The 26,642-nt window shown below is 42.9% G+C and overlaps 1 protein-coding gene across 10 annotated transcripts in view; it reads left to right on the top strand.

Annotated features, from left to right (window-relative positions):
* Positions 1 to 6,546, top strand: part of MAST3 (microtubule associated serine/threonine kinase 3) — a 365,799-nt gene extending 359,253 nt beyond the window's left edge. For all 10 annotated transcript variants that reach the window (XM_082260641.1, XM_082260640.1, XM_082260635.1 and 7 more), the window contains one exon: positions 5,238 to 6,546. In XM_082260641.1, coding sequence (XP_082116767.1) covers positions 5,238 to 6,259 — 1,022 coding nt within the window. In that variant the 3' untranslated portion in view covers positions 6,260 to 6,546. The remainder of the gene's footprint in view (positions 1 to 5,237) is intronic.
* The last annotated feature ends 20,096 nt before the right edge of the window (positions 6,547 to 26,642 follow it).

Here is a 26,642-nt window from a genome sequence, read left to right as displayed (position 1 = left end):
TTTTACTTAAACCGGTTTACAGTTCCCGGGAAGGAAGGCAAGGTGCATCCAATCCTGGAGCTCAAGGTGGTGAACGGCTTTGTGCGGGTGCAGAAGTTCAGAATGGAGTCGATTCGCACGGTGGTCGCATCACTGCGTCAGTGGGATTTTCTTGCCTCTATCGACATCAAGGATGCTTACCTTTACACTCCGATATGTGCTGGTCAGCAGCGCTTCCCCTGCTTTGCTGTGGGAGAGGAGCATTATCAGTTTGTGGCGTTACCCTTTGGTCTCGTCTCTGTTCCTCGGGTCTTCACAAAAGTTTGAGCACCGGTGCTAGCTTTGTTACGCCAACGGGGGATCGCGGTACTGGGCTACTTGGACGACCTCCTTCTGCGAGCGGAGTCTTCTACTGCTCTGGTGGAAAACCTGGAACTCATACGTACTCTGCGTGAGTTTGGCTGGATTCTGAATTTTCACAAGCCTGCTCTGGTTCCACCTACAAAAATGGACTATCTGGGTCTGACTCTGGATTCGGCCTTAGCCAGATTGCTCCTTCCTCTGGACAAACTCCAGAAATTGCAGGCTGCAATTCGTCTCCTGCTGTCCAGCAGATGGTCATCCCTCCGGACTTGCATATTTGCACAGTTCCATACACGAGGGAGGTAGATTCTGGCCATATGGGACAAGACTCCACAGTGTCCTGGATAATCAGATCCGGCTGAGTCTGGGAACGAAGTCCCTGATATGGTGGCTTCGTTCTCCGGCGCTTCGCCTGGGCAAATCCTTCCTCCCCTTGTATTGGACAGTGGTCACCACGGATGCAAGCCTATCCGGCTGGGGGGGGGCGTCCTCGGCAAACATTCTGGTGAGGGGATCTGGACACTGGAATAGTCCAGTCTACCGATCCATGTCTTGGAACTCTGAGCGATCAGACTGTGTCTGGACCATTGGACGGATCGTCTTCAGGGATGCCCAGTGCGCATTCAATTGTACAATGCCGCGGCTGTGGCTTATATCAATCATCAGGGGAGCACAAATAGTGTTCTGGCGGCTCTGGGGGTAGCCAGCATTCTAAGGTGGGCAGAACGGATCTTTCCAGCCCTCTCTGCCATACACATTGCCAAGGTATAAAACTGGCAGGTGGATCACCTCAGTCGGCAGGCGTTGAACCAAGGGAGGTGGTCCCTTCATCCGGAGGGGTTTCATCAGTTGTGTCTTCGGTGGGGCATCCCCGAGGCGGATCTGTTGGCGTCTCGGCTCAACAGAAAGGTGTAGAGGTTTGTGGCTCGGTCACGGGATCCTCTGACAGACGCCACAGACGCAATGGTGGCCCCGTGGGGGTCAGTATGGTCTGATTTACGCCTTCCCTCTTCTCAAGCTTCTGCCAAGACATCTACGCAGATTACGGTCATCTTAGTGCCTCCGGCCTGGCCTTGCCAGGCTTGGCATGCCAATTGCCGATGTTTCTTTGAAGCTTCCTCTCAGGCAGCATCTGCTGTCCCAAGGACCAATCTTCCATCCTGCTTTACAGTCGCTGGCTTTGACTGCTTGGCTGTTGAACGCTAGGTGCTGAAGGATAGAGGTTTATCGGAGTCAGTGATTCCTATGCTGGTAAAAGCTAGGAAATCTAATTCTAGGAAGATCTGCTATCATACGTGGAAGACGTACATTGCATTGCAGTGTGAGTCTCTTGAGGTTCATCCTCGCTCCACCTCGGTGGCTCAGATCTTGACTTTCCTTTATTGGAGGTTGAACAGAAAATTGCCTTGAGTACCATTAAGGGCCAGGTGTCGGCTTTGGCGGTCTTCTTTCAACGACCCTTGGCCACACACTCCCTGGTGCGTACCTTTCTTCAGGGTGTCGGACATTATAGCTCCTCTAGTGCGGTCCTTGTTGCCAACCTTGGGACCTCAAATTGGTGTTTTCGGTCCTCCAGAAGCCTCCCTTTGAGAATCTTTGGGAGATTCCCTTGCTTACACTGTCTCAGCAGGTGGCTTTTTTGGTGGCTATTACCTCTGCATGCAGGGTGTCGGAACAGGCGGCATTATCCTATTCACCTTACTTGGTGATTCACAGAGATAAGGTGGTTCTTCGCCCCTGACCTTTGTTCCTCCCAAAGGTTGTCTCTGATTTTCATTTGAATGAAAACATTGTGTTGCCTTCCCTGTGTCCCAGGCCAAAACATCCGAAGGAAATTGCCTTGCATGCCTTGGATGTGGTCTGGGCAATTGGAGTGTACCTGGCAGCTACGGAGTCTTTCAGGAAGTCAGACTCCCTATTTGTGCTCACGGATGGGCCTCGGAAAAGGTTGTCTGCTTTCTCTATGACCATTTCCAAATGAATCAGACAGGATTCAGGCCTATACCATCAGGGGGTCAGGTTCCTCCTTTCCCTGTCAAGGTGCACTCTGCTCAGGCGCTTAGTGCCTCCTTAGCCTTCCGTCATCAGGCGTCAGTGATGCAGGTTTGCAAGGCGGCCACCTAGTCATTGATGCACACTTTCACAAAGTTTTATAAAGTTGACGTTTAGGTTTTGCAGGCTACTGTTTAGAGGGCCTGATCCTGTTCGAGGGTTTTTTTTTTTTGTTTTTTTTAGATGGGCTCCAGTTGTTTTGGTTGAGCTCCCTTTGCCTGGTTGGCTACTGTTTAGCCTTGGGAATTTTTTTGGTTGTTCCCACCCCTCATGTTTAACACTGCTTTGGGATGTCCCAATAGTTATGAAGATCAGGAGCTGTGTCCCATCAATGAACAAAAGAGAAAATGGGATTTTTGACTTGCCATAAAATTAATTTCTCTAATGTTCATTGACGGACACAGCACCCACCCCTCTGTGGAGTTGTAATTCTTCTGACACTGCTTGTAACTAATTACCTACAGCAGAGAGAAAGGGAGTATACCCCCTGGGACTGCCCAAAGGCGTAGCCAGATTCTTTTTCTGCCTAGTGTCCTACTCCTGTAAGGCGCAGTATATCCCAATGGTTATGAATACCAGGAGCTATGTCCGTCAATGAACATTAGAGAAATGGATTTTACGGTAAGTCAAAAATCCCATTTTCCAGCACTGCCTTAATCTTGGGCATGGAGTTCACTAGAGCTTCACAGGTTGCCACTGGAGTCCTCTTCCATGAGGGCATTACAGGGCTGTTGAATGTTAGAGACCTTACGCTTCTCCACTTTCCGTTTTGAGGATGCCCCACAGATGTTAAATAGGGTTTAGGTCTGAAGATATGCTTGGCCAGTCCATTACCTTTACCCTCAGCTTCTTTAGCAGTGGTTGTTTTGGAGTTGTGTTTGGGTTTGTTATGTTGTAATACTGCCCTGCAGCCCAGTATCCGAAGGGAGGGGGGGGGGGATCATGCTCTGCTTCAGTATGTCACAGTACATGTTGGCATTCATGATTCCCCCAATGAATTGTAGCTCCCCAGTGCCGGCAGCACTCATGCAGCCCTAGACCATGACACTCCCACCGCCATGTTTCACTGTATGCAAGACACACTTGTCTTTGTACTCCTCGCCTGGTTGCCACCACACACGCTTGACACCATCTGAACCAAATAAGTTTATCTTGGTCTCATCAGACCACAGGACATGGTTCCAGTAATCCATGTGCTTAGTCTGCTTGTCTTCAGCTAATTGTTTGCGGGCTTTCTTGAGCATCATCTTTAGAAGAAGCTTCCTTCTGGGACGACAGCCATGCAGACCAGTTTGATGCAGTGTGAGGTGTATGTTCTCAGCACTGACAGGCTGACCCCCCACCCCTTCAACCTCTGCAGCAATGCTGGTAGCACTCGTACGTCTATTTCTCAAAGACAACCTCGGGATATGATGCTTAGCACGTGCACTCAACTTCTTTGGCCGACCATGGCGAGACCTGTTCTTAGTAGAACGTGTCTTGTTAAACTGCTGTATGGTCTTGGCTACTGTGCTGCATCTCAGTTTCAGGGCCTTGGCAATCATCTTATAGCTTAGGCCATCTTTATGTAGAGCAACAATTCTTTTTTCAGATCCACCGTTTTTTGCCATGAGGTGCCATGTTGAACTTCCAGTGACCAGTATGCGAGAGCGATCACACCAACATTAAACACACCTGCTCCCCATTCACACCTGAGACCTTGTAACACTAACAAGTCACATGATACCGGGGTGGGAAAATAGCTAATTGGGTCAATCTGGACATTTTCACTTGGGGGGTGTACTCGCTTTTGTTGCCAGCGGTTTAGACATTAACGGCTGTGTGTTGAGTTATTTTTAGGGGACAGCAAATTTACACTGTTATACAAGCTGTACACTCACTACTTTACATTGTAGCAAAGTGTCATTTCTTCAGTGTTGTCACAAGAAAAGGTATAATAAAATATTTACAAAAATGTGAGGGCTGTACTAACGTTTGTGAGATACTGTAGGTAAAGGTGGGTACATATAAGCATGTAAACTTTGGTCTGCAAAGAGTCACATCAAGCAGGTGTTTAGTAAACATTTAAAAAGGTGTCTGCAGATATCAGCTGTCCTCTAGAGTTTGCCACATTTTCTTCATTTCCTGTGCCTGAGGAGGTGCGAGTCGATTGGTACATTGGTGCCACAGACAAGCTCTAATTCTCCCCTACTTTATGAAAATAAAAATTGTGTGGGCTTATGTTCAATTTTTAAGTAATGGTGACCCTAGTCAGCATGAGATCTTGTGTCAAGAAGTAAAAACCACTGCTCATGGTACAAAAAATTAAAAATGTTAAGCAAAATTCTTTTAATGCTAGAAGATAATTGACAATAGTTTAAGTGCTCAGTTGCAGCCATGGCACCTAGAGAGTCTGACAGTGCAACATGTTTCTTGACATTCTTGACTGTGAAGAGCTCAATATGTATTCTCAACTTTTTATTTATTTTTATTTTTTTTTTACTTTTAGCAGCGTTTAGTGGCAGGGGCTTTTCGAAACAGGAAAAAAAAAACCCACTGTCAGTAGGTTCAGGAGCTGCAGAGTTTTTGCTCTTGTAAATGCGTCTAAATGCTAGGTGCATTTAGTGCTTGAACGTTTGGTCATTTAAAAGGCCAAAATATATTATTATTCTGGCCAATGTATTAAATTAACTACCAAGCACTTGATGCCTGTAAATGCGCCTAATAGCGTTACACATTATTTCAAGCCTTAGCTGTTGTTTCAGCCAAAACGCTGCTGCCAGGAGAAAAGACTTCTAGTTTTAATTAAGAAATTATTTGAAACTAACCAAGGATAATAATGAACTAACATATATGTCTTTCAGATGCCGTGTCACCTCAAAGCACATCTCCATGTTCTAGTACACCCAGTTCCCCTGCTGGACACATTAGACCCAGTTCGCTCCAGTGTTTAGCACCCAAGCTAAGTGGACAACGGTACAAGGTGGGTCGCAGGAAATCCACAAGCAGCATTCCTCCATCTCCATTGGCGTGCACTCCATCTTCAGTCTCTCAAGCACCATCTTCCCCACAGCGTGCATCTCCTCCATTAATCTCTGGACATTCAAGAAGCAGCCATAGTGTTTTCCAGGGATCAACTTTGTCACCCCCAACAGTTGTTCGCCAAGGAGCAAGAGGTCGGGCGACAGAACCACCTCGTTCGCCTTTGTTAAAAAGAGTACAGTCTGTAGAGAAGATGGCTGCCCACTTTGCTAGTGGACGCAAAACAACACCTCCAGACAGCCATCAGTGTGGTGAGCTACTTGAGACATCTGAAAGTGTGACAGACGCTGCAAGCCATTGTAAAGACTGGGGAACAGAAAAACATGAACGGGATCAAGAAGTAGTAGTAATGAGAAGGCTTAACCTCTCAGAGCGCAGAGACTCCTTCAAAAAGCAAGAAGCTGTGCAAGAAGTAAGTTTTGACGAACAAGATTCAGGGGATGGTGAGGCTGTCTCTGAAGGGCAAAAAGTAGGGGGCAATTTGGTGCTATGGGAACGGTTACCTCACCAAACTTCTTGGGTTCAAGCAAGACCCGCAAGTGTATCATCGATACCTACAGTCCAGGAGCAGCAGCATCGCTTAGTTCCACAAATAGCTGTTCAGACTTCTGAAAGTGATGAACAAGAAGGGCACTGGGAATGCCAGGCTTTTTATCCCCTACATGCAACAGACAGTGGCAAAAGTTCTCCTGTTCCTTGGTTATCTGAGAGTTCAGCTGCCATCTTAGAAAGACAGGCTGATTGTCATGATGCTCCCAGACAACAGAAGTTACAGACTTCGTTGTCTAAAGCCACCTCAGATATGCACTTGGACAAAAATGAGCAAAGCAAGAAAACATGCTGAGTCATTATGCTGGCTATAACTCTAAGACTACAAATAACAGTATGGACTAAAGGCAGTGAAACCTTTCACAGCAGTAGTTCATGCAAAATACAAAGATTTGTACTTGGGGGTTTACATGTAAGCAAGGGAAAAAGAATGATGTCATCTTTTACAATTGTAAACTTAATTTAATTTTATTGTTTTATACTTTTTTACTTTACAATATTGTACCTTTTATTTATATCTTGTTTCCAGAAAGTATGTGTTCTATGAATTATGAAGAATGCCCAAATTTCCAAGGTGTTGTCTACATTTAGATCACACCAAGAACAGCAAATGATCGTTTTATACAGTATATTAATAGGTAGCAAAAATACTCTGAGATAAGGTTAGTCAGTCCCAAGAATAATAGAAAGCAGTCATTCTGTGGAAATGTATAACTTCCTGGATTTTTTTTTTTATATATAATCCACTTTTATTAAGATTTTGCAAAAACCTAAAAAGGTACAAAAACATAAATTGTCAAAAACTTGAAAATACAGAAAAAGAAAATTGATTGTTGATTCTGAAAATTACATCTTAGTGCATCTAAAGATACAGACCACAGATAACCAGTAAAATATACGTAGCTTTTACTGAATTCCACCCTCGTGTAAACCCTGGGTGTGAAAGTCACAAGGTTTGTACAAATACTTATAAAACAAATCAGGTGAGACGAGACGCCTCAGGTACAGCACATTAGACATTGCATGGCTTTGTAGAACCATAGTCACTATTGTCAATCCAAAAAATAGAAATGGATCACCACAGATCCTAAAAAGAAAAGCAAATAAATAAAAAACGATAGAAAACTGCAAAAATGAACATGGTTCATAAGAATAATAATTGTTCATGCAATTATTTTAATAGTTATCGGTTGCCAAAAAGAGAATAAGGTATCAAAAGGCGCCAGGTAGAAGGCAAGGACATTTGCACAGAGGCGGAGTAATTACGTGGTCTCCATAGATAGTCGACCCTCTGGGAGATATGAGAAGAGGGGTATAATTAAAAAACTTTAGTAATTTCCAAGGGGTAGTACATCCAACCAGACCAGATGTCTCAAACATTCCTCTTTATTTGCAATGTGGACCCATCTCTCTGCTCCCATGGTCCTCTCTACTTCCCTATTGCCAATCTCATAGATTCAGACATTGACTTTGTTTCCAAAATCTAAGTATTAAAGTCTTTGCTGCTTTTAATAGATATGGGGGTGACACTGCGTTTTATATGCTTTCAGGGAGGTAGCATGAAATAAGTACTGCAGGGGATTAAAATCAAGGGGTTGTAATCCTGGACAGTTTTTAACGTATTTAAAAGGATAACCATTATTGTTTTCTAGTTTTATGTATTTTAGATTATATTTGATCATTGCTACATCACTATTTAACAAGATAAGTTCAAAGCATTTTGTGAAGTGAAGTCACCATTTTTAAGTTGTCTTCCTTTATCAAGAACAATGTGTTCTTTTCAGTTCAGAGATGTCAGTGGCTGCTATCGCCGCTCAATGAATATGTGGATGTACACTAGGACTTAAATTCACATGTGCTGCATATGCGCTAACTTCCATTTACAGCAGGTTGTGTGAAACTTTATGCAACAATTTTGGTTTGCTGCAAACATGGGTGTTCAGAATACCTCTCGAATACAAAGCAGAAGGGACACATTTATCTTTCCATACAAATGTTAGTTTACAGCAGAAGTGGCTCTCCACATATATGTTGTACTACCTGAGTTTTTTGTATATTGTGAACAGAATGCCGCAAAGCTGAACACATGTAATAAGTGGCGTATCTATAGACATATTATTTCTTATCCATTGAGGGCCACAGTAAGGCTCAACCTTCAGGTTATCCTGTTGCCTAGATTAGGATTGGACAGTGTAAACACAAAAAAAATCTGTTGACCAGCCCAAAAAACCCCATCTACTACCAACATGTCTCAACTAGTGCCCGAAGAAGATGGTCGTCTTTTCAACAGCTTTAACATGTTTCAACTTGTATTTTTGTGAGCACCTTTTTTTTTTTTTTTTTTTTTGTCTATTGGGACTCTTTTCTGTATCGCTTTTGAACTTTGTCTCCTTCATTTGCAGCTTTCTAGAGCAATCCTCCTCAGCCTGGCTTTTGGAGTACTGTGTCCAGTCTGGGGCACTTTTCGGACTATGCTATAACTGTGGATCGCTTTATAGGTCCAGAACCAGTGGCGCATTACCTTAGCATTTGCAACTTAGTGAGTAGACCGCACATCGGGAGCTACCTTATTTATCTCTGGGTTTTTCAATCCCTGTTACCAATGTTTTTGCAGTGGGAGACGAAGTGCTATTTTAGCCGCTAGGTGGATTTGAGCCTGTAGGCTGAACAAAACGTGTAACGGATATCCATGCTAAAAAGATGGATGAATCTCCCCTGCTGGCTATAGTAATTTGACAACTGACCGCCATTGCTTTGAAAATAACTGAACAGTGCCTGCTTCGGATTGGATGCAGATACCGTTTAGGTACAATTTTCCACCCAGGTCGTACCGACTGGAGCACCCATGGCTTGAATTTTGGCCAGTTCAGTATGAATCATCCAAAATCTGGACAGTGTGTGATAGCCTTTAGAGTATCTCAGCTGAAGTTTTCACTTTGATTATAAAAATGTTTATGACCCAAATTACCTAGTTTTTGGACTCTGATCACAGAGACCACAAGTGCGCTTCCACAAACTCCTCTTTAAATTCTGTATCTGATTAGACCGGGGCCTTAGTGGCTTCTGAACCACAGAGTTTCCGATTCTGAGCTGCTCCAGTTCTTGACTGATGCACTTGCACCACAGGAGTTGCAGTCTACTACTATAATTTTTCAAATCAAAGGGGACTGATTTGGCTTGTATTGTTTTAGTGCACATTACACTGAAACTAGAGGATTAGCTCGTTGTTTCAACCAGTGCAGTTTCTATTCCTGGATTGTTTTAAACTCCTAAGAGTTTAAAGACTTCCTCTTGTACCTGCTTTTCCATTTTTTTTCTCTTTGGAGATTGGAAACATCCTTACAAATTGTTCCCCCTAAATCCCTATTAGGCTTGTATCGATCTAGTGAGGATTTTGCGCAGAAGTGGTCTATCCCCACTGTGGACCGGGCAGTGTCGGCAGTGTCGTCCCCCCCCCCCCCCCCCCTCTTGGAGGGTTTCTGGTAGAGGACACACCTGTCTTTAAAGACCTGAGCAAAAAGCAGTTAGAAGCCCTTTCTAGAGCTCTGTTCTTACTGGCAGGCCCTGTACTCCATACAATTCTGGCTGTGACCTTTTGTCATACATGCCTGACTAGTTAAAACCCCTAAAAGAGATCTAACCTCATGTTTCTTTTGCCTTCAATAAAAAAAACGTTTAAAAAAAAAAAAAAAAAGAGATCTAACCACTGCAAAGGTTGATCCCTTCCTTAATGCATGGCACATATGGTTGTAGCTATACATTTCAGCTGTGATAGTTTGTGAAAAGCTTCCCAATTAATTTTTCACATAAGTTTTATGTCAGTTCATATGCATAGAGCACTTTGGCTAAAGTGCTGGACTGCAGTACACTTGGGGGGGAAAAAATTTGATCTGTGTGGCCTTCAAAGGACAGCTTCTTTTCAAACTAGTTCCCATCTTCCTCAGTGGAAGAAGACTAAGTAACAGGCTGCAAAGTCTACTCTCTCCTAAGAAACATCCCTTTTGATTCTCGACTCTTTCAAAACCCCCCTCCCCCTCCCAACATCAAGATTACCTCAAGCTTGGCTCCCCTCTCCCCCCACAAGTTTTGGCACTCAGTCTCCCAAAGACTCAAACAAGCCTAATTCTGCTTGAAGGTGACCCAATTCCTGAGGGAGAATGATTCCAACCTGCTCGCTGTTCTTAAAATAAAAGTATGCATTAACAAAAAAAAAAAAATTATACTCCCCTAGATGGCTGCAGCTTTGATCTGATTTTGCATCCATCCCTCCCGACCCAAAGACTGAGAACTGAGAGTTCAAAGACCTCTGATCGTTCAGTTCCATGAGCGGATAGCAGATGACTATCAGTCACCAGCTCTCTGTTCTGCTCCTCCAGCGCTTACTGGAGCACTGGGCTGTAGAGAGGGTAGAAGCAGCAATTTACTGAGAGCCTCAGTCCAAGCTTCTGAGTGGGTCGTCAGGATCTTTTCGGGGCCTGGACTGGCTCTATGACATCAGTCGACAGCGGAAGATGTCCGCTGAAAACGGGTCACAGGAGTGCAGAACAAACTGCACTCTTGTGATCCCCACGAAAAGTATAGCCAAATAAGCTTTGGATATACTTCTCCTTTTTAATCCAAAGAAGCATTCACAGCATTCTTGATATCGAAGGTATAAAAGTCCAAAAATCCTGCATCTGTATTTCCCTCCCTTCACCAGGGAGACTTTCCAGTGCATGAACAATTCCTACGGTTTGCCATGCACCACCAGTTCAGGGCCCTGCCCTTTGGCCTCCGGACAGCACTAAAGGTGGGATCACCTGTACTAGCCATGCAATGTTCTCAAGTCATCCCCATTGTGGGATACTTAGATGACCTCCTGTTGAGGGAACAGTCTGTGTGGGCTCAATTTCCTTCACAGGATTCAAACTAGAGGGCATTCCAGTGATAGTAATAGCACTGGACTGGCTTAGGCGAATGTGGTATGTTGACCTAGTAAGACTCCTAGCAGACACTCTGTGGGCTCTACTAGGTCTTCTGTTCCAATGACCAATTTACCATCCTACTGCTTGCCACTGGCTTTACCAGCTTGGCTGTTGATGCCCAGGGCATAAGGGACAAGGATATAACTGAATCAGAGATTCCAAATATGATTTCTTAGGAAATATACTTCTCACCAGGTCTTTCATCGCGCAAGGCATTCTTGGTGTGATTCTCAGGGCTTTCTCCATGTGATAAATTCTCTACTTCCTGCACTTGGTCTGGACTTATGTCGGACTCTCAGCCTGATCAAAGGTCAAGTTCCTTTTTAATCTGTTGCCCTTTTTAATCTGTTTCTTTTATCTGTTTCAGAGGTCATTGGCTTCTTACTCTGAGTAAGACCCTTGTACAGGGGTCCCCCATGTAGCCCCCATCCGTCTGTCTGTTCCCCTGTGACTTCATGGGATCTGAATCTGGTTCTCTCTGCACTTAAACGGCCACTTGAATCTTTTAGAGAGATTCCATTTCACCTCCATAAGGAGGTGTTTCTTGTATCCATCACCTGTGGAAGGCAGTTGACTAAATTAGCAGCTTTATCCTGCAAGGAACCATTTCTAACTTTGCATAGGGGCAAGGTCATATTGAGACCCAGGACTTCCTTCTTGCCTAAAGTAGTTTTGCTATTCACCTCAGCCGAGACTTTCTTTTTACTTCCCTCTGTCAATCTCCAGTTTAGCAAAGGAATATTCCCGCCATTGTGTGAATGTGGGCTAGACTAATTATTTTTTGTAATTCTGGATGGATGGAGTGAGGCTGCATCAGTTTCTCATTCTATTCCACCATTTTTTGGTGGCTTAAGCAGACCATCATCCAAGCTTATGGTCTTAAGAATTAGGTTCCACTCTCTCTCCTGTCAAGGGGCCACTACTGGATCTCTGCATCAAACACCTGTTTTCCAGATCTGTAAAGCTGCCCCCTGGTTTTCTGTTCATGTGTCCTTTTAATTTCTATCATGTGAATGTTGTGGCCCCATCTTATTCCAGTTTTGGACATAGTTTCTAGTCCTCCTGTAGATGACAGTATAACCCAAAGCTTAAGACTTTCTGTGCCCCTCAATAGGCTTCAAGAAAAGGATTTTTTTTCTGTCCGATGTTTCTTGAAAATTAGGAAGAGCCTAGTTCAGCGAATTTAGGCAGCTTAAAGTGGAACTAAATGGGGGAAAAAAATGCCAGCAGGTAGTTTTAGGCAATAGAGAGCCAATAAAACAGTTGGGTATTGGGTATGTAACATAAAATACAACCTGAACATCCTACCTCCTGACATCCTTCAATCTGAAAATCTGAAGGAGTAGGGCAGATAATTCTTGACCAAACAGTGAATGCAGCCACTGTTTGCCAGCACCCACTGCATTCTGACAGGCGCAGGCTGTCAGAATATCATACCCTCAGCAGTGGATTTGACCCTCTGCAGTGTTTAATGTATGACTCCTTTTAGTTTCTACCAGCCTGGGCCACTCTGTTTACAACAGATTTCCCTAAGCTGACTGATTACAGTACTGTGCCTGTGCTAGTATACTACGTAGACTTCAGTAGGCTGCCTGTATATTAGTCCTGAACTCATTTTTAATAACATTTAATTACAAACGATTCTTATAGCAAATATCTGTTATCAATTATTTACGAAAACTGGAGTTTTCCTTTTTAATGTGCCTTTGCTATATACTATTAACCGGAGGCTGCTGAAGTTTGTGTTCTTAATATGTGCAGAGGAGGAAGCGGAATTTCCCTTGTTTAATACATAGTGATGTGATAAAAGGGCATTGCCGATTTTCAATGTTATTCAACTCTTCATTTGTATAACTTAGTATTTTATAAATATATAACTGATTTTTTTTATTTGTAAAAAAAAAAAAAAAGAGAGAAAAAAAAAGAAGACATTATATTTGTAAAGGCAAGTATTTATGGAGTATGACAGAAGATATTGTGCTTGTTGTCTATGTCTGCAGTTTATATACATTTCAATTTTCAAATATGCGTGCATATTACAAGAAGCAAGTTGTGTTTACTGAAGGCTATTTTTAGCTTGACCTAGGTTAACAAGCAAAAACTGCTGTAATACTGTTCTCCGACCATTAATCTTATTTATGCATTCTTTTATAACTACATGGATGGCTGTTTGTCAGTGATATGTTTTAAAATGTTTCCTTTGAGACCTAAAACGTTCCTTTTCATTATTTAATTAAAGAACAATATTGTTTAAGTGTATAGCAAAGTAGTGTCATAAAAACTGACTACTTGTTGCATTATAATTAAAGTATATCTAAAACCAAAACTTTTTTTTTTTTTTTTTTAGTTTGGATAAAGTAGGGGGTTACAACCACTACGCTTTTTTTTTCTGTCATGTCTGGTTAGGGAGATTTGAGAGGCTAACTTTCCAATGTAAGGTAAGTCTCCTCTTAGACCTATGTCGCCATTGAGCGATTTCTCCTCTGTTCCTGTTTTGTGGCCACTCGGAATATTAGATTTTCTTTCACATTCTTTCCTAGTGACATTGATGATCAGGACAATCGGAGAGAGTGACTCTCCCTAACAAGGACCCCAACAGCGGAGAGACCACCTGCCTCAGTGGTTTTAACCCCTCACTATTCTGTCCAGACCTAAAAAAAAAAGCTTTGCCTTAAGCCTCGTACACATGATGAGAACATCAGACAAATAATCATCTGTTTTTTTTTTTTTTTGCATGCTAGTCTCCTATTGAAAATGAAGAGGTTACTAAACCTGTTACGAAGTTGTACGACAGAATACAACTTTGGAAGTGATGTAATGTGTTGTATTTTGTTGTAATGTATTCTTTCGTTTCTGAGCATGCTCTTCTGATTTTTTTTTTTTTTTTCCCGACAAATACTGTTCTGATTAAACAAAAATTATCCGTTCTGGTACCGTACGAGAAAACTGTTCGTGTTTGTCCCTTCAGATCATTTCAGATAAACTGTTGTGATCAGCTCTCAAAAGCTGTGTACGAACGGTCAGATTATTGTACTATCGCTTTGAAAGTGGTATTTCTCATTCGTCCACCGACAGACGTAGCTGCTGCTTTAAATCATAGATGGATGGGTAATAAGCCCCTCCCACTAGGAGTGACCAGGTAGAGCCAAAGGCTTTGACACGCCCAGGGGGGCGGGGTCCCTGGGTTATTACCCCTGGCCTCACCGTTCCATCTTCAGTTTTGGCTGCCTGATCTTAGGAGAGGTAGCCGAGATCCTGCGCTGGGCAGAGGACTACGTCCCAGCCCTATCCGCCATGTACCTTCCCGGCGTAGACAATTGGCAGGTGGACTACCTGAGTCATAATAACCCTGGATCAGGGAGAGTGCTCCCTGCATCCACAGGTGTTCCACCAGCTGTGTCTCCAGTGGGTGACCCCGGATGTGGACCTGTTTGCCTCCAGACAAAACAGGAAAGTTTCAAAGTTTGTGGCTCGGTCCAGAGATCCTCTGGCTGACGCAGTAGACGTCCTGGAGCCAGAACGGGCTAATTTATGCGTTTCCTCTGCTGCAACTTATCTCACCTGCTACACAGGGCCGAGTTGGAGGAGATTCCAGTAATTCTGGTGGCTCCCGATTGGCCCCAGAGATCCTGGTACGCCGACGTGATTCGGCTGAAGGTCGCAGGTCGGGGGATACTTCCTCTGCGGAAAGATCTTCTATCTCAGGGTCCGATCTTCCATCCTGCTTTACAGTCGCTGGCTTTGACGGCTTGGCTGTTGAGAGCAAGGTGTTAAAGGACAGGGGTCTGTCCAATTCTGGGATTCCCTACCTTACTCAAGGCTAGGAAGTCCACTTCTTGGAAGATTTATTATCGTAAGTGGAAAGCATACATTGCTTGGTGCGAATTACGAAGCTGCATAGATCCTTTGCTATCAGCAGGATCCTGACCTTTCTACAGAATGGGGTTGACCAACATTTGGGGTTGGGCACTCTTAAGTGTCAGATCTTGGCTGTGTACTTCCAACGCCCTTTGGCTACGCACTCTTTGATTCATGCGTTTCTTCTGGAGTTTCGCCATTTGGCTCCCCCCAGGAGGTTCCGTTACCTCCTTGGGACTTTAATTTGGTTCTTCAGAAATCCCCTTTCGAGAACATAAAGACACATTTCCTTGTTTGCCTTGTCGCAGAAAATTGCCTTTTTGGTGGCTACCTCTGCACGCAGGGTTTCTGAACTAGCGGCGCTATCTTGCCGCTCTCCTTATCTGGTAATACACAGGGATAAGGTAGTGTTACAGCCTAATCTGTCGTTTCTTCCTAAGGTGGTTTCAGACTTCCATCTGAACGAAGACCTAGTGCTTCTGTTACATTCACATCCTAAGGAAATTGCCTTGCATTGCTTGGATGTGGTTCGGGTGATGCGGGTGTATTTGGAGACTGAGTTCTTTCGGAAGTCGGACTCTTTGTTTGTGAATATGGATGGACCATGTAAGGGTCATTCTGCGTCTGCGGCGACCATCTCTCGATGGATCAGAGAGACGGTGGTGAAGGTGTATTCTCTTTAAGGGCAAGGTTCCTCCTTTCCCTGCCACGGCTCTATGCTGGCGTTGAGTGCCTCTTGTGCTTTCCGCCATCAGGCGTCAGTGATGCAGGTTTGCAAGGCTGCCGCTTGGTCGTCTGTACATACGTACACCAAATTTTACAGAGTGACTGTGTTAGCATCCTCGGATGCATCCTTTGTCCGCAAAGTTTTGCAGGCCGCCATTTAAGGAGCAGTTTACTTTTCCTTCTCCTTTATGGTTTTGCCCCAATTGAGCCCCAGTTGTTGCTTGTTGGGCTCCATATTATATAGTTGGCTATGTTGGCTGTGGAATTGCATTCTTTTAAGTTTGTCCTTCCCCACCCCTCAGTGGTTACTGCTTTTGGATGTCCCATCCCTCTCTGATTTAAAGCAGCAGCTACGTCCGTCGGTGGACGAAAGAGAAAATTGGATTTTTTACTTACCGTAAAATCAATTTCTCCGAGTCCATCGACGGACGTAGCTCCCACCTATTTTCTCTGAAGAGTTGGGTTTTGGTTGTTATTCACTGCTTGCAATTAAACTGAAGCTGCAATGGTGAGATCAGGGGTAATAACCCAGGGACCCCGCCCCCCTGGGCGTGTCAAAGCCTTTGGCTCTACCTGGTCACTTCTAGTGGGAGGGGCGTATTACCCATCTGTCTATGATTTAATGCCGCAGCTATGTCCATCTGTAGACTCAGAGAAATGGATTTTATGGTAAGTAAAAAATTCTTTTTTTTTTTTTTTTTTTTTTTTTCTTGTCCGATTTTCTGATTACTCGTTACTCTCTACCTGATAAATAAAGAACTTCATTAATGGCATCAAAATATATATTTACCAATGTGTGTAAACTCAATGAGTCACTCAGAGGTTCAAACAAAATAAGGCTGGCCATACACCGTTTGAAGAGATTCAAACCATTAATGGACAGGCTGAATGTACTAAGTAGCTTGATTGATTATCTTGGGTAAAACCAGCCTGATGGATTCTCTTACCATTGTCGCTAGCGGCTACTATAGCTGCTAGCGATAATCCCTATCTTTTTCTCTCTGTGTGTCCTCTCCCCTGCCAGGAGCAGACAATGGCTCGACAGGAAATATTCCCCCTGTCAGCACTGTCTGTGTTGATAGGGGAATCATGCAAATTTCTTTCCTGCATCCAAAAGAAATTCATACTGTGTATGGCCAGCCTAAAGCTTGTCATATATTATACAATTTTATGATTCAATTTCCTTTATATTTACCCTCAAGTATGTAATGCAAGGGCCTGCCTGATTGCAAACAAATTCAAAGTATTTAGGTTTGACCTCTTATCATATGTTTTTTGTAAATCTAAATGAAAATTGTATAATGTATGGCCAGCCTAAGATTACCTCTCTCAAGCAAAGTGCAATACTAGTGTCCTCCATGTATTCTTTCTTTCCTAAAGCACAGCTGTACAAGATAAAATTATCTGTTGCAATTAGTGGTTTTAATTGTTTAATAATTCAAGGGTTCCTGGTTATAGGAAGAGTGAAGAAAGACTTAAGAGTTTTTAAGAATTTCCTTTAATGGAAACAGTTGTGCTAATTGCTTATTCCCAGACACTGATAGGATCTCCAATGCTACACTTTCAACCCGTTGATCTCCCTAGTTTTATACTCCATTGCTCCACTGCTTTTGAGTCTGCAACTGCTTTGTTGAGCCAGTGTGGACAAAGCATAGATTTGCTTGAAACTTGACTTGTTGGGAATAAATGGGCAATTGAATTTTCCACTGTTTGTATTGCTGCCACCATTACCGGTAAGGGATCCCGGCAGTGAAGCCTTGCGGCTTCACAACTGGGTCCCTACTGCACATACGCAAAGTGCACTGCGATTGATTACTGGCCTGGTAGCAGAGGGAGGAGGAGGCTAAACTTCTGACGTACCTTGCCGCGTCGAGGTCCGACGGAATTGGGCACAGGGTACCTGCGTGTGCACAGGATCTTTGGCGGGAAGCAGAGTCCCAGAGAGAGGGTGGTGGCTGCCTCCTCTTCTCAAGCAGTTGGTGTGTGGCCACAGGCAGTCGGTCTGGTGAGCCAGAAGTGTGGAGCTGAGCTCCGTGGTCCAGGAGAGCTGACTGGAGGAGTTGAGGCACTGTGAGAATCTGGACAGCCGTATCATGAGTACAGAGAATCTTGCCTAAGGGTTTGCCCAGGAAGGGGACCACTCCAGAGTAGTGTAGTCAGTGAACAATAAAGTGCAGCGCAAGATAAAGATAGTCCATAGACAGCAAGATCCCTATCCAATTCGGGTTGTGCAGGAAATAAGGAATCGACTCAGTCCCCTCCACCAGTTAATACACCACGCTCACCTGAAAATTAAATAAATAGCGCTTTCCCCAAGGGGTTAATCGCCAGGAACACTCCTCAGTAACCACTGCTCAGGCAAGGGATTCTATCAGCTGCTCAAATCCGGACTCATCAATGTGCATACCATATATAAAAGAGAGAGAGATATTCTAGGTGCTCTCTGTAACACACTTTATTTTTAATATAAAAGAAGGTATTGTACTTAGATACAGCTTGAAATAAAAGCATATTAGAGCATAGTGTTCTCTTCATGTCACCGTGCCTCTAGACCGGAGAGACACGGTGCCGATGCATACAGCACAGCTTCAAGATGCATCTGATCCAAAGGATGGCGGCGGTGACGAGCGGCTCCATTTCCTGTACGCGTATCGTCCAATAGGGGACTTCATCAGCGCTGAAGAGAGGTTTAGGGTGACGGGGGGGGCAGGGTTTATGGTCATGTGACCTCTGTGATTGGCTGTCACGTGATCAAAAAACGCAAGTAGCGAATTGGAAACATTCCGTTAGCCACCGGCAACTGTCAGGAGCGACACAGCTTATTTACACATTCAGCACATGGCACCTAAAAACGTGGCGCGGTTCTGCCTCAATTGTCTCTCCGCAATCACATCACTTAAAGCATGTCGCCCAGAAGAAGCTCCTGAACTGATTTATGGCACAACAAACGTTGCAGAACTGCATCACATTTTTTAGGTGGCATTCAAATGAATGGCATCTGAAATGTGCGTTGTATGAATTGTCATTCACACGTGGGCATTTTGAAATCACCGCGATTCTGCCCATGATTCAAATGCCCATGTGTGAACAGCCTAAAAGAACAATAAGGTTCAGTATTGTCACTTAAGGGGGACACATTTTCTTGTTTTTTCACCTAGTTTTGTGAAGCAGCTGTAGTTAAAGTGGACCTTTTTGCCCCAAACACAAAATTCCTTGTTGCCTACAGCTCTGCATTCACATCCTCTACCTTTAATTTGTACAGTAAAATTTTTTGTAAACTGTTCATTTTTCCCCACACTTTCTGGTTTTCAATAGGCACTGGTGGTGATGTAGCTGGGTGTCTCACAGCTGCCCCATGGGAAGGCTATGGCACCAATGCCTTCAAGGGAGATTTCACCTGACTTTGCGCATGCCCTATAAGGGACCTGGTCTGGTATGTTAATATTTAATAAACCACACCAGATCCTATATGGTGCATGCACTGTAGGAGATCTGGCACTGTATTCAATAAGAAAGCGCATCAGGTCTCTTATGGCACAGGTGCAGGCACTATGGATGGGCCGGAACAGAATAAGGAAGAAGCAGTTTTTCTAAATAATGGAGGCACAGGTTTCCTGTCTGCAGGTGACAGAGACTGAGGCAAGTCACTATTACTAACTTTATTGCTTTTCAAATTGACTGCATTGTTGATTTTAAGATGTGTTAATGTGTCCCCCTTGCATCAGGTGTGTCCCCATTACAGTGCTCCCTTACATCAGGTTTCCCTATTATAGTGCCCCCTTGCATTAGTTGTGTCCCCATCACAGTGCCCCATTGCATGATATTGTCCCTACCACAGTGCTCCCTTACATCAGGTTGTGTCCCCGCTATAGCGCCTCCTTACATCAGGTGTGTCCAGCCAAGGTGTCCTCTTACATCACATATAGCCATCGCAGTGCCCATCTAAATCATGTGTGTCTTCATCGCAGTACCCCCTTAAATAAGGTCTCCCCATTACAGTGCTCCCTTGCATCAGGTGTGTCCCAGCCACAGTGCCCTCTTACATCATATATAGAAACATAGAATGTGTCGGCAGATAAGAACCATTTGGCCCATCTAGTCTGCCCAATATATCTGAATCCTATGAATAGTCCCTGGCCCTATCTTATATGAAGGATAGCCTTATGCCTATCCCATGCATGCTTAAACTCCTTCACTGTATTTGCAGCTACCACTTCTGCAGGAAGGTTATTCCATGCATCCACTACTCTCTCAGTAAAGTAATACTTCCTCATATTACTTTTAAACCTTTGCCCCTCTAATTTAAAACTGTGTCCTCTTGTGGTAGTTTTTCTTCTATTAAATATGCTCTCCTCCTTTACCGAGTTGATTCCCTTTATGTATTTAAAAGTTTCTATCATATCCCCTCTGTCTCTTCTTTCTTCCAAGCTATACATGTTAAGGTCCTTTAACCTTTCCTGGTAAGTTTTTTCCTGCAATCCATGTACTAGTTTAGTAGCTCTTCTCTGAACTCTCTCTAGAGTATCTATATCCTTCTGGAGATATGGCCTCCAGTACTGCGCACAATCCTCCAAGTGAGGTCTCACCAGTGTTCTGTACAGCGGCATAAGCACTTCTCTCTTTCTACTGCTTATACCTCTCCCTATACATCCAAGCATTCTGCTGGCATTTCATGCTGCTCTATTACATTGTCTTCCCACCTTTAAGTCTTCTGAAATAATTACTCCTAAATCCCTTTCCTCAGATACTGAGGTCAGGACTGTGTCAAATATTTTATATTCTGCCCTTGGGTTTTTACGCCCCAGGTGCATTATCTTGCACTTATCCACATTAAATTTCAGTTGCCAGAGTTCTGACCATTCTTCTAGTTTTCCTAAATCCTTTTCCATTTGGCGTTTCCCTCCAGGAACATCAACCCTGTTACATATCTTTGTGTCATCAGCAAAAAGACAAACCTTACCATCGAGGCCTTTTGCAATATCGCTTATGAAGATATTAAACAAAATTGGTCCCAGTACAGATCCCTGAGGTACCCCACTGGTAACATGACCTTGTTCTGAATGTTCTCCATTGACTACAACCCTCTGTTGTCTGTCACTCAGCCACTGCCTAATCCACTCAACAATATGGGAGTCCATGCTCAATGACTGCAGTTTATTGATAAGTCTTCTATGTGGGACAGTGTCAAAAGCCTTACTAAAATCTAGATATGCAATGTCTACTGCACCTCCACCGTCTATTATTTTAGTCACCCAGTCAAAAAAATCTATAAGATTTGTTTGACATGATCTCCATGAAGTAAACCCATGTTGTTTTTCATCTTGCAATCCATGGGATTTAAGATGTTCCACAATCCTATCCTTTAATAGGGTTTCCATTAATTTGCCTACTATTGATGTCAGACTCACTGGTCTATAGTTGCTCGATTCCTCCCTACTACCTTTCTTGTGAATGGGCACGACATTTGCCAATTTCCAATTTTCCGGGACGACTCCTGTTACTAATGATTGGTTAAATAAATCTGTTAATGGTTTTGCCAGCTCACCACTAAGCTCTTTTAATAATTTTGGGTGTATCTCATCAGGACCCTGTGACTTATTTGTCTTCACTTTAGACAGCAATCTTAGAACGTCTTCCTCTGTAAAGACACATGCATCAAACGATTCATTAGTCATCCTTTCAAGTGGAGGTCCTTCTCCTTTTTCTTCTGTAAAAACTGAACAGAAGTATTCATTAAGGCAGTCGGCTAGCCCTTTATTCTCTTCTACATACTGTTAGCTCAGATCTCGTCAGGAGGCAATCACAATGATATACAGCCCGTCAGTTGCTAACCCCCCAATAGATAGTGAATTCTCTCTCTTCCGGCCGGGAGTTATGACGACACATAGCACTCAAACTTAGTGTAGTCACAACTAATTTTATTGCAAGTGAAGCTCATATTTAAGGCATGTTTTGAGCGGGAAAGACTGCTCCAAACTGGTTTACAATTCATCAGTCAATAGCACATATCAGACAGAATAGTACATAAAAGGGCCTTTGCTTTCGCCATGCATTTGTGTCAATATGATGTGTTCCCGTATCTGAATCTGTGTCCCACCAGAGTCGCCCCGTCTGCATTCAGTTGTCATGTGTTAATGTAAGCAATTGTCAATTGTTTATGGGTGGCGTCGGTAATCTCTATGCAAAATGTCCAACTGTGAAGTGTTCAAATGAAATGGACAGGTGGTTTAACATGTCGTCTAAATGCAAAATATAGCTGTCTGCTGTCCAGGGTGGATGAATGGTTGTCAGTCTTAGCTCGTTACTATGTAAATGCAAGGGCCCATATTTCATCATGGACATAAGTTGAAATATATATGAAATGTGATAAGGCATGTTAATACAATCTTTCAACCCAACCTTTGATCCCAACTTTATTTATAACGGTGGGATCACTTAGAGTCTCTGAATAGCACAAAACAGGTGACATTATATTCCAAGGTGTATGTAGGCTGGTGACTTGGTTGTGTGCACATAGGGCTATAACTTCTTAGAATTCTATCAAATCAAAACAGACATGTTCAATGGGGAGGGCCATAGCTTGCAAGAATCCATGGCCTGAAAAATCCAACTCCATTATAATTGCAATAAAGTCACTACAAATAGACCATGGCAGCACATACCACCTGTTGACGATGGCATGTGATTTTTCAACATGTCCTAAAGCCATTGCCAGGAAAGGGCAAAAATAAACCTCCCCACATTCAACGGGAGGAAAAAATTCCCTTTCAACCCTCGTCATCAGAGCGGTCAGACCAAGTCCCTGGCGGCTATAACGTAAAAACAATGTCCTTTGTGTCCAATCGGCTTGACTTCGACTGTAAGGTGGAGACATGAATGTCTCGTGTCTCTCTCTTTTCCTGGGGTGAGCAAGGGCAAAATGAGGAGAGGTTCTCGGGGGTGGTGAGCACATGTTGCAAGTAACCAGGCAGTGGCTACTTGTGCTCAGCTTGCTACAAAGCGTACCACTGTCGCACGAATGCGAAGTCTTCCAGGAGTAGGGGTGTCCGTTGGCACTGTACCAATGCGTCTGTCTGGATCCAGCTGGAATTTGTCTGGTGCTCGTCACAATCTCCAATAATTCGGCTGGTGCTTGTCACAATCTCCGGTAAGCTGTTGTGGGGTCCAGGGGTGGGGCTTCCTTCAGTCGCGATGCGTGGATCCAAACCGGGGAGTCATCTGTCAATACCGCTGTTCTGGTCACTGCTTGAACTATTGCAGGGGGTCCGTAGGGTGGGTCTAGCGACATCAGCTTATGGAGGGGCCTTCACCAGGACTCTGTCTCCAGGCTTGAATGGGTGGGTTGGTGCACCTGTTGGCAAAGGAAACGAGAGCGAGATATCACCATAATCACTGTTTAATTTTTTCAATTACCACATATTCCTCTTGCAAAATCTCTAGATATGAGAATAAATGGACTCATGGGGTTGAGACGGGTCTGAAGTCATTCTGACTTTAGCAAGAATAGCAGGTAAGTACAGAGACAAAAATACAAGTTTTACAAGAATGGCAGGAGTATTTTGCGCCACTGGGCTTCTGACCTACAGGCCGGCAGCAAAAAATAAATGCTAGTGAAACTACTCGCAGCACTGGGGTTTAGGGCCTACAGGAAGGCAGGTAACAGGAAGGATACTTAATGGCACTGTTTTGGGAGAACACAGCATGTCTATGCATGCAACAATGGTCAGGGCCCTTGGAGGGGTTGAACTGCCTTGTATTCCTCCAAAGGTGGAGATGGGTTAAATTGCAGTCCTCTGACTCACCCAAGCAGGCAGTTACCTAGAACTGAGAATCCCTTGCATGGCTAAGATGCTGTGATCACTGAACAACAGGGAGTGAAATTCCAGCTGTCTTGTGTACATGGACACATAGAGACACACAAACAGCTAGAAGTAAGTACTCATGCAAACATAAATTTATAAGAGATTGCACAGTTTGCTCAGTAAAACAGAGCAGGAAATTGAAAACAAATAGCCTTGGAGACACAAGATCTGACTTCAAGGACCATTCATATGCAAAACCTGGGCAATGAGTCACCTTTAGGATGAAAAGAGATCAACTAATTGAATTCACCGCAGGGGGTTACCTTTAAAATTTTATCAAAGTAGTAACGCTGGCATGAATTCATTATAATTCTTAGCATACTATCAACAAGCCAACCACTTCCATCCTATTTTTTTTTTTTAAGACCAATATACTAAAAGAAAACTTTAAAAAAAAGACCAGAGATGCTTAATTATCTAAAGCATAGCACCTCATTAATGCCACAGCTCATATATGTCAAATTAGAACACATCAAATATCTGACACCCAATAAATAAAAACTTTCTAACACCCATAAAAACAGTCTAATCAATCAGAAAAAAACAATTTGTAAGCAATACTCCCATAAGGTTGGTTGTCGTTGAAGGCTGTAATCGTCCTCCGTTCTGAAAGTCTCAAATTAAATTTATCTGAGAAATGAGCATCAAGAAAAGTTTAGTAACAAAACATTTTACTTTTCCTCCTAGAAATAAACCAACGGTTAGAGGAATTTAGCATACAGTAAGCATATCAAACATTTCCCTTCCTAACAGTGCACTTCTCTAATACCAAAAATTGTTGACGTCAAATTAATTACCACGTGGATTTCTGTATTTTTGTGTTATGCAATGGTATACCATAAACTTAAAGAAAAAAATTATTATTGTTCACCATGGTTGAAAAAATGAGCAGCTCAAAAATAAACGTTTGTAATTTCACATATGAATACAAGAACCCATACGTCACCATTTTTCACCCATTCGGAACATTCCTCAAAAACTGGTTTTCTTCTACAAAGCAAAACTGATCGTTAATTTGTATGACAATACAACTATTTACAGTCCCTCTTGCTATTACCTGTGTCACAGACAGAAAGAGGGGGGGAGGGGGGTTTGTTTGCTAAAAAGGCACTAGAAAATATATATATTTTTTTTAAAAGTCAGTGATAAAAGTTGGTGACACAAAACCTTAATGATAAAAGTTCAAAATTGCTTACGATTTTTAAGGATAGAAATACAATTTTAGTCCTTAAGGTCACACTTTACACACCAAATATATATTTCCTTGCTTCTAAAAGCTGCCATGACCAGTATAGTAAGGTAAAATCACATCACTTTAAAACATAAGTAATAAACACAAAATAAATTATTATGCAACCAATATTCATTTAGTGTTATGTAATGCTTTGCTGATACAGCACCTTTAGGAACAGTGTTAAAACGAACACAACATAACGATTCATGGATCTAAGGTTGCCCATACACGATACAATTTTCATACAATTTCCCAAACGTAAATTTCATCATTTTTTTCGGGATTACCTTGAGAATTTCCCATTATCTAAGCTCAGAATACAAAGTGAGATCAGCTGAGTTTGAAGGTATATATATATATATATATATATATATATATATATATATATATATATATATATATATATATATATATATATATATATATATATATATATATAGGGGTGGTGACGTCAGTATTTAGACTTTATTGGAAAAGCCTAGTTTTCCAATTTATGTGGTTTCCTGCGTCTTAATAATCAGATTTATATACACCCGACTCATGGTTTGCTGTTAACTATCCTTGGTGGCCAAGTGTATACCTTCAGGCTCAGCTTAATATCACATACAATCTCCACATACCTCTATACAATGGCATGCAATCTTATATCGACTAAAAATACAGTTAAATGTCTATACAAATATATACAAGGTTTTAGAGGCAGAATTCACTATAACACACAGTACTGCTTTGTAACCGGGTCCCAGACCCTATCTTATCTTTGGGCTTCAGGCCCTGGAGTATCAGACCCCATCTTTGGGAATATCAGATTCCCTAGAGGTGCTAAAATTAGCGGTTAACTGGGTACCGTTTATCTGCTCTGACAGTATAGGGTAGTAATAATAATAATAAAAAATATAATTACTTACCCCATACTGTGTTTTTGGCAGATCCAACTTTCTGACACAAAAACTGTTAGCTCAGATCTCGTCAGGAGGCAATCACAATGATATACAGCCCGTCAGTTGCTAACCCCCCAATAGATAGTGAATTCTCTCTCTTCCGGCCGGGAGTTATGACGACACATAGCACTCAAACTTAGTGCAGTCACAACTAATTTTATTGCAAGTGAAGCTCATATTTAAAGCATGTTTTGAGTGGGAAAGACTGCTCCAAACTGGTTTACAATTCATCAGTCAATAGCACATATCAGACAGAATAGTACATAAAAGGGCCTTTGCTTTCGCCATGCATTTGTGTCAATATGAGGTGTTCCCGTATCTGAATCTGTGTCCCACCAGAGTTGCCCCGTCTGCATTCAGTTGTCATGTGTTAATGTAAGCAATTGTCAATTGTTTATGGGTGGCGTCAGTAATCTCTATGCAAAATGTCCAACTGTCAAGTGTTCAAATGAATGAATGGACAGGTGGTTTAACATGTCGTCTAAATGCAAAATATAGCTGTCTGCTGTCCAGGGTGGATGAATGGTTGTCAGTCTTAGCTCGTTACTATGTAAATGCAAGGGCCCATATTTCATCATGGAATGGGCATAAGTTGAAATGTATATGAAATGTGATAAGGCATGTTAATACAATCTTTCACATACCTTCCGTCCTTTGTTTTTAATTTAGTTATTCCTTGTTTTAATTTCCTTTTTTCATTTATATATCTGAAGAATGTCTTATCCCCCTTTTTCATAGACTGAGCTAGTTTTTCTTCTGCCTGCGCTTTAGAAGTTCTTATAACTTGCTTGGCAATGCCCCTTTACATCACATATCCCCATCACAGTGCCCCCTTACATCAAGTGTCCCACAGTGAATCCTCATTGCAGTGCCCCTTACATGTGGTGTCCCCATTACAGTGCCCCCTTTCATCACGTGAATCCTCATTGCAGTGCCCCTTACATGAGGTGTCCCCTTGCATCAGGTTTGTCCCTGCCACAGTGCCCCTTTACATCTGGTGTCCCCATACCTTTTAACCATGGGCAGGAAGAGGGTGGAAGGCAAAGCAGGCTTCAGGTCTATATGGAGGAAATTCCAACTCCCTCCTGTGTGA

The sequence above is a fragment of the Pelophylax lessonae genome (assembly GCF_965119305.1).
Source record: "Pelophylax lessonae genome assembly, chromosome: 1".
Taxonomy (NCBI): Eukaryota; Metazoa; Chordata; class Amphibia; order Anura; family Ranidae; genus Pelophylax; species Pelophylax lessonae.
The sequence above is the reverse complement of the archived record's forward strand: the minus strand, read 5'-3'. Positions and strand labels throughout refer to the sequence as shown.